At 37.1% G+C, this 9,290-nt stretch overlaps 1 protein-coding gene across 1 annotated transcript; it reads right to left on the reverse strand.

Moving 5' to 3' along the window:
- Positions 1–8,021: 8,021 nt before the first annotated feature.
- LOC122484357 (olfactory receptor 5B2-like) lies at positions 8,022–8,975 on the reverse strand. Its single transcript, XM_043582311.1, has one exon. The coding sequence runs from the start codon at positions 8,970–8,972 to the stop codon at positions 8,022–8,024; it is 951 nt and encodes a 316-aa protein (XP_043438246.1). The 5' UTR covers positions 8,973–8,975.
- Between the last annotated feature and the right edge of the window lie 315 nt (positions 8,976–9,290).

A 9,290-nucleotide genomic window follows, 5' to 3' on the forward strand; every position in this document is an offset into this window, starting at 1 on the left:
GACATTACACTTATTGGACACAGTAAAAATTGTACTGGACACAGATTTTTAAATCAACTGTCTTCAATATAATGAAGGAGCTAAAGGAAACCAGAATAATTATGTCTCAGCTTTAGAGAATATCAACAATGATACAGAAATGATCATAAAAGAACTACATATAAGTTCTGGAGCTGAAAATACAACTGAAATGAAAAATTTACTAGAGGGTTTGATCATTATTTGATTAGGAAGAAAAAAGAATTAGCAAATTTCAAAATATTTCAAATGAGTTAATCAGTGTGAGGAACAGAAAAAAAAAAAGAACGAAGACAAGCCGAACAGAGCTTAAGAGACCTGTGGATCACCATCAAGTGCATTTGCATAATGACAGTTCCAGAGAGAGAGAAGAAAGAAGAGGCAGAAAGAGTATTTGAAGAAATAAAGGCTAGAATTTCCCCAAATTGGATTTTTAAAATGTATCTTTCCATTGAAGTAGCCCATGAAACAGCAAGTAGGATATCACAACCGCATTCTGTGAGGTCAATATTACCTCAATAAGAAAGCCAGATAAAGACATTACAAGAAATGAAGGCTACAAGGCAATATTTCTTATGAATATAGATGCAACAATAACCAACAAAATGTCAGTCAACCAAATCCAGCTACCTAATAATATCATTGTATAGCAGGACTTAATAGGATTTATCCTAGGAATACAAGGATGGTTCAATATGCAAAAAGCAACTAATGTCATAAGCCACTTAAACAGAATCAAGGAAAAGAATATGGTCATCTCGGGGTGCCTGGGTGGCTCAGTCAGTTAAGCGTCCAACTTTGGCTTAGGTCATGATCTCGCAGTTTGTGAGTTTGAGCCCCGGTCAAGCTCTGTGCTGTCAGTTCAGAGCCTGGAGCCTGCTTCGGATTCTGTGTCTCCCTCTCTCTCTGCCCCTCCCCTGTTCACGCTCTATCTCTGTCTTTCAAAATATGAATAAACGTTAAAAAAATATGATCATCTCATTGATTTATAAAAAGTCTTTGACAGGGGCTCCTGAGTGGCTCAGTGGGTTAAGCCTTTGAGTCTTGATTTCAGCTCAGGTCATGATCTCATGGGTTTGTGAGTTTGAGCCCCATGCTGGTTCCACACCATCAGTGTGGAGCCTGCTTGGGATTATGTCTCTCTTCACCTTTCCCACTTTCTCCCTCTTTCTCCCACTTTCTCCCTCTCTTTCAAAATAAATAAATAAACTTAAAAAAAAGCTTTTTACAAACTCTTACATACTTTTATTATAAAAAGAAAAACGCAGAAATCTAGACTAATGTGAAAATTCCTCAACTTGATGAAGGGCACTTATGAAGGAAACCACATTATTATTCAAAAATGGAAGGTAGAATTCTTTCCCCTAAGTTAAAGTGCAAAATAAAGATATTGATTTCACCACTTCCATTCAAAATTGCACTGGTAGGTCTAACCAGAGCAATTAGGGTGAAAGAAAGAAAGAAAGAAAGAAAGAAAGAAAGAAAGAAAGAAGAAAGGAAGGAAGAAAGAAAGAAATAAGAAAGAAAGAAAGAAAGAAAGAGAAAGAAAGAAAAAGAAAGAAAAGGAATCCAAAATGAAAAAGAAAAATTAATATCTTTAAATTTTTTTTAAATGTTTATTTATTTCTGAGAGAAAGAGAGAGAGAGAGAGAGAGAGAGAGAGAGAGAGAGAGAGCGCATGAGTGGGTGAAGGCAGAGAGAGAGGGAGACACAGAGTCCAAAGGAAGCTCCAGGCTCTGAGCTGTCAGCACAGAGCCTGATGCGGGGCTTGAACCCATGAACTGTGAGATCATGACCTTGAGCCCCCTCAAGCTGTGCACCTGCTTAGTGCTGGCCCAATTCCTGTCACTGACCTCCACGGCTATAGATCACCTCAAATTTTCAAACAAAAGTAGCCTTCTCCAAGCATATGTTTATAAGCCTGTCTAAAATCACAAAGAAAGAATGTTTAAAGCAGCAAGAGAAAAAAATGATCTCATACAAGGGAATCCCCACAAGGCTATCAGGGTATTCTCAGCAGAGACCTGGCAGGCCAGGAGAGAGTGGGATAATATATTCAAAGTGTTGAAAGAAGAAATAGCTGACCAACAATACTTTACCCAACAAAGTTGTCCTTCAGAAATGAAGGTGAGATAAGGTCTTCCCCAAACAAACAAAGTCACAAGAACTGCCTTACAGGGAATACTGAAAGGAATCCATCAAGCTGGAATAAAAAGGTGTTAATTAGTAACATGAAAGCAGATAAAAAGAAATGATGCACTGGTAAAGGCAAGTGCATGGTCAGATTCAGAATATTCAAATACTGTAATGTGGTGATTGGTAAACTACTTAACTCTTTAAATTACTTTTTAAAAAATTTTTAAGTTTATTTATTTGGAGAGAGAGAGAGAGCACAAACATGGGAGGGGTGGGGAGAGAGGGAGGGAGGGAGAGAGAGAGAGAGAGAGAGAGAGAGAGAGAGACAAAGAGAATCCCAAGTAGGTTCCTCACTGTCAGCACAGAGCCTGATATGGGGCTTAAACTCACGAACGGTGAGATCATGACCTGAGCAGAAACCGAGTCAAATGCTTAACCAATTGAGCCACTCAGGTGCCCCTTAACTTTTTAAATAAGAGTATGAAAATAGCTGTTGCTATGATAATTTCTTAATAGGCACACAATATAAGAAGGTGTAAAGAGAGATATCAAAAACATAAAATGGGAAGGGAGAATTAAAGAGTAGACTTTTTGTGTGCAATTGAAGTTAAATTGAAACCAGCTTAAAATAGAGTGTTGTACCTATAGAGTGTTCTAGTCAGCATCAGAGTAACCACAAAACAAAAACCTATAGTAGAAACAAATGAGAAAAAGAACAAAGGATCAAAATATATCACAACAGAAATATTATCAGTTCACAAAGGAAGACAGCAAGAGGAAGAAAGAAAGAAAGGAATTATAAAACATTCAGCAAACAAATAACAAGATGGCAATAGTAAGTCCTTACCTTTAAATATAAATGCATTAAATTCTCTAATCAAAAGATATAGTATGTATGAATGAATAAAAAACCTTACAAGACCCAAGCATATTCTATCTACAAGAGACTCATATCAGTTTCAAAGACACACATAAGTTCAAAGAGAAGGGATGCAAAAAGATATTCCAGGCAAATGGAAACTAAAGAGAGCAGAGGTAACTATACTTATATCAGACAAAATAGGTTTTATGTCAAAAACAGTAATAAGAAACCAATAATCATTACATAATAATGAAAGCATCAATTCATCAAGAGGATATAATGATTGTACACACACACGTGCACACACACACACACACACACATATCCAACCTCAGAGCACCTAAATATATTAAGGAAATATAACAAATACTAACAAATCTGAAGGGAGTAATAAACAACAATACAATGATAGTAAAGGACTCCAGTATCCTACTTTCAACAACTGAATAAATATCAAGACAAAATCAATACGGAAATTTTGGATTTGAACTATATTTTGGATCAAATGGACCTAATGGGCATATACAATGTACCACATCCCACAGGAAGAGAATATACCTTCTTCTCAAGTACACACTGAATATTCTCCAGGATAGATGCTATGTTAGGTCGCAAACAAGGTTTAGCAAGTCAAAAAGATTTAAATCAGATCAAAAATCTTTTCAACCACAGTGGCATGAAACTAGGTATCAATAACAGGAAGAAAACTGGAAAATTCACAAATGTAGAAATTAAACAACACAGTCCTGAACATTTAATGGGTCAACGATGAAATAAAATAGGAAATCAAAAAATATCTTGAAAATGTGAAAATGGAAACACAATATACTAAAATGTATGGATCGCAGCAAAAGTTATTCTAAGAGGGAAGTTTATAGCAATGCATTCTGATGTTTTAAAAATTTCAAATAAACAACATAATTTTATACCTCAAGGAAATAGAAAACCAAGAACAAATTAAGCCCAAAGTTAGCAGAAGAAAGGCAATAACAGATCAGAGCAGAAACAATGAAATAGATAAAAGGAAAATAATAGAAAAAAAATCTATGTAATTACAAGGTTGGTTTTTTGAAAAGATACTCAAAAATACCAAACCTTTAGCTAGACTTACCAAGAAAAGAAGAGAAAGAGTCAAGTTAATAAATTTGTAAATGACATTATAACTGATGTTATAGAAATACGAAGGCTAATAAAAGACTACTATGAAAAACTATATGCCAACAAATTGGACAACCTAGATGTAATGGATACATTCCTAGAAACATATGAACTTCCAAGGCTAAATGATAAAAAAACAAATTTTTTAAATTTTTTAACCTTTATTGATTTTTGAGACAGAGAGAGAGAGAGCATGAATGGGGGAGGTTCAGAGAGGGATGGAGACACAGAATCTGAAACAGGCTCCAGGCTCTGAGCTGTCAGCACAGAGCCCGACGTGGGGCTCGAACTCACGGACTGTGAGATCATGACCTGAGCCGAAGTCGGACACTCAACTGACTGAGCCACCCAGGCGCCCCCAAAAAACAATTTTTAAATTAGAACAGATCATTAACAAGTAAGAGCCAGTAATCAAAACTTTGCTAAGAATGAAAACCTCAGGAACAGATGGCTTCATGGGTGATTTCTACTAAACATTTAAAGAAAAATTAACACCAGTATTTCTCAGCTTCGTCCGAAAAAGTGAAGAGGAAGGAACACTCCCAAATTTCACAGGGCCAGCATTATCCTGCTGCCAAAGCCAGATATGCATTCTACAAAAAAAGAAAACTACAGGTCACTATCCCTGATGAATGTAGTGGCAAAAATTCTCAATAAAATACTAGTAAACCTAATTCAACAGCACATGAAAAGAATCATAAACCATGATCAAGTGGGATTTATCCCTAGGATTCAAGGATGGTTCAACATATGCGAATTAATAAGTGCAATACATCACATAGGTGGAACAGACAAAAGTCAGTAATTGTAAGTACAAAGCAATACGATTAATAAGTGTCTCAATAGTTATATGGAAAGGATTGACAATATAGAGGAGGAAATTAAAAAAGGCAGGGAATGGAACGGAAAGGAAAGGAAACATTTCTTGAACATTTTGTTCTGTTTATGACATTGCGCTATGTTCTAGCTTAATCAGTATATAATTGTGTGAAGCAGGCATTATTTGCCCCAACGGAAGCTCAGAACATTTGATTAGCTTGACCTATATTGACAAGCTTGTTGGGGAGGGCACCTGTTAGGATGAGCACTGGGTGTTGTATGGAAACCAATTTGACAATAAATTTCATATTAAAAGTAAATGAATGAATGAATGAATAAATAAATAAATAAATAAATAAATAAGAAAAGCTTGTTAGAATGGGGTTCATGTTGAGCTATTTTCTGTCTAACACCTCTGCTAATTTTATGTGTGCTAGCCATTTTTGTTTTGATTTGGAGATTGAGTTGAGTGAGGGCTCACAAATAGATAATTGTGGCATTAAATTGTGTTAGAACAGTTTGACAGTTTTCCTCATTATATAGCCCCTCACTTCTGACTTACTTCAAACAGCATGTAGATCGACTTACAGGAAATGTTCTGTATTCGTTAGTGGGAATAATACCAGCTGCCATACAAGGAGATTCCAGTATTTCAGTGCCATGGTCATAGACGTTTTTGCTTACATACTGTTCAGTTCGTTGTTCTATGGGAAATCATCCTGTGGTTCAGTGACCCAGAGTCTCGCAGCTTAGTGGTTTTCCCATGTCTTGCAGTATGAATTCTATCAGCCGATGACAAAGACTGACAGTGAGCAGAAGATCACACGGAAAGTTTCAGGAGGCTAACTTGAAAGTAGCACGTGACTCAGGCTCACGATTCAGTCACGGGAACACAATCCCAGGAACTCAGTTTCTTGAGAGCTGGAAAATGGAGCCTACTAGCTACATGCTCAGGAATGAAAGAGAAATTGCTGGGAAAACAATTAATTGTATTTTCCATTATAATGTTTTGATCGGCAAATGTCCGTTTTACATTTCCTCCATCCAGAGGACACTTTATGCACCTGCACCAGGGAGACAACCTAAAATCCATAGACCCTAAAATCGCCAGAGAAGTTCCACATCCAGCCTAATGAATTGATTAAATTGCCTCTCCATCGAGTCTAGAAATGGCTCCTTATGGTCTGACAACTTACAAAATAAAAAGAAAATTGACCTCATTCTATAGTCATACCCGGCAAATAATGTTAGACTAGGTTAAAAAAAAAACCCTCCCATTCATAACAGAGAGTAATGGAAGACATACCAGATAGTTCACAAATCTTGCTGAATTGACATTACAAAGCCCTGGTGATGGGAAATATTTCTTTATGAGACTTGATTTTTTTTTCTCTAGGCATAATTCGATTTTTCACTGTTTTCCTTGGTTCCTTGTTCCAACCACTTGAATGTTTTTTTTTCTTACCCATTATTCTTTATTGCCACTTTTGAAACATATCAAACACAAAACTATGTCGCACACAACACTAACAAAAGTAGTTTATTCATGAACTTGCATCAAAAAAAAACCCCCATTTCCAGTAAATTTCATTTCAGCAGAGTTCAAGGGTGTTAGTAAAGAGTAAATTCATTGAGCAAAATGAAGAAATACTGAGCCAGTGTATATTTGGCAGGTGCTTTGTTAAGATATGGCTTTTGGAAGTGGGGGAGATGTTCTAAGTGGTCTTCAGGTACATTTGTCACTGATTGGTTGGCTGCAAGTGAACAGTTAGGGTAATTTAAAAAGAGGAAGAATGATTCGCTGTTAGAGGTGGCGAGTTTTTGAGACTGCTAATTTTCTGCAAGAGCTGAGATCATTATCAGGTTGATATTGGTGGTGTTCCCCCCTTGAAGTGAGTTTTTGTAACTCGCTTTCACCTATATAACTTGGAATTTCTGGAGTTGTTTTGATGCTCAGAAAAGTTATTTTTAAATAAGGCTCAAAGCTTTATTTTCAGTGAGATAACCATATTAAGCTATTGCTTAAAAGGACTTTCCATGCGCTCGAGGGAAATAAATGAAATAAATAAATGTAAGAGCTGAATGTTGATAATGCCTATGAAAAATAGAGCAGGCTTAGGGAAAAAGTCCATGGAAAAGGAGTCACTATCTTGTAAAGTTCTCGTGGTTGGCCTCTACGGACTCCTTGAGTGGGTAACATTTAACCAGAACTCTGAAATAAGTGAAGAAATAGCCCATGGAGAAAATAGCTAATACCGAGACAAGGCAAGATTGGGGCTGTCCAGTATTTCCAGTACAAGGGTGAATGAGGTGGATGAGCGATTACTCCACTAAAGTACAAATTAATGAGTGGCATTAACCATTTCAAACCATTCATTACCAAAAATCCCCAAGCACCATTATTATTTTTGAATGCATTTTTAATTTTAGTTCTGCATGTTTATTTTTGAGAGAGAGAGAGAGAGAGAGAGAGAGACAGCATGCGGGGGAGGGGCAGAAACAGAGGGAGACAGAGGATCCGAAGTGGGCTCCGTGCTGACAGCAAGGCTGAAACTCACGAAATACGAGTTTATGACCTGAGCTGAAGTCGGATGCTTGGCCACCCAGATGCCCCTTTAATGTAATTTTTAAGACAAAATGTGAAGAGTTGGTACTCAAAAGATAAAGGTAAAAATAATGTAATTACATCTCCTTTTATTCTAACATGCTTATTTTCTTTGGCAAACTTCCACGTGAATATACTTTTTTCTTTCCAAATCACTCAGTAATGACTGAAGCTTTAATTTGTTGAGTTGCTATCATTATTTGCCTCTGGATGGAATGTGCCAACAAAAGCATATACTTCATCATGAAATAAACTTTATTAAAAACCATTACTTTTTTTTTTTTGCATTTTAGAAGGTTGGACTTATTCCTCAACAAAAATAAATAATATTAGACCAATATTTTTTCTAATATCCCAAATGTTTAACATTTGAGTTGTGTCATGGAGTAAATCTAATAAGGATTTAATAGCTTTCTGTGGATTCTACTTCATTAAGACAAAACCTAGAGAAAAATTTACCTTTTTAACAACCTTTTTGAATGCATTCTTGACCTCTTTGTTCCTCAGGCTATAGACCACAGGGTTCAGCATGGGGATGACCATGGTGTAGAACACGGATGCGATTTTGTCTGTGTCCATGGAATGGCTGGAACTTGGCTGTAAGTACATGATGATGACTGTCCCATAAAATATGGAAACTGTAATGAGGTGAGACACACAGGTGGATAAAGCCTTCTGGTATCCCTCACCTGAGTGTATCTTCAGAATGGTAGTAAATATGAACAGGTAGGAAATAAAGATGACAAAAAGTGCAAAAAAGACATTGAAGCTTGAGATAAAAACAAGAATCAGCTCACTTTTGTGTTTATCAGAGCACGTCAAAGTCATGACAGCTGGAATATCACAGAAAAAGTGATGAACCACATTGGACACACAGAAAGAGAGACTAAAGGTGTCTCCAATGTTTATAGAGGCATTTAAGACACCACAGGCATAGGAGCCTATGGCCAGACGAGCACACACACCTGTCGTCATGGTGGTGGTGTAATGGAGGGGTTTGCACACTGCTGCATAGCGGTCATAGGCCATTGAGGCCAAGAGGTAATTTTCCACAGTGGCAAAGACTGCAAAAAAGAACATCTGGGCAGCACATGCATTGTAGGAGATGACCTTGTCTCCCATTAGGAGCCCAGCCATGACCTTGGGAGTGACTGTTGAGGAGTAACAAAAGTCAACCAGAGACAGGTTACTGAGGAAGAAATACATAGGAGTGTGGAGACCAGAGTCCAGCAAGATCAGCACGATCATCCCCAGGTTTCCAATCAGAGTGACGAGGTAGATGAGCGTGAACATTATAAAGAGAGGAAACTGAAGTTCTGGGTTATCGGTTAGTCCCAGCAGGATGAAATCGGTCACGTCTGTACGATTCTTCATGGATGTGATTTGAGAATCACGAGATGCTCTGTGGCAAAGAATGATCAATAAAAAAAAGTTGCACGGAAATTGAAAAGCATGAGTGTTGTTTTATTATGGCCATACTTTATTTGTGAATATTCTCCATTTCTAAGCATGGGAATGACAAGTGCAATTTAGTGATAATTTATCCATAAAAGAATAGACTTTTGTAGAGGAAGGTTCATCACAGATCGTCTTCCCAACTTATTTTTGTATATGAGTAAATTGAGTCACAGGAAAGGGTAATGAGCTGTCTAAGGCCACATGCCAAGAAATGTTTGAACTCCCAAATCAGAT

The sequence above is a fragment of the Prionailurus bengalensis genome, chromosome D1 (genome assembly GCF_016509475.1).
Source record: "Prionailurus bengalensis isolate Pbe53 chromosome D1, Fcat_Pben_1.1_paternal_pri, whole genome shotgun sequence".
NCBI classification, from domain to species: domain Eukaryota; kingdom Metazoa; phylum Chordata; class Mammalia; order Carnivora; family Felidae; genus Prionailurus; species Prionailurus bengalensis.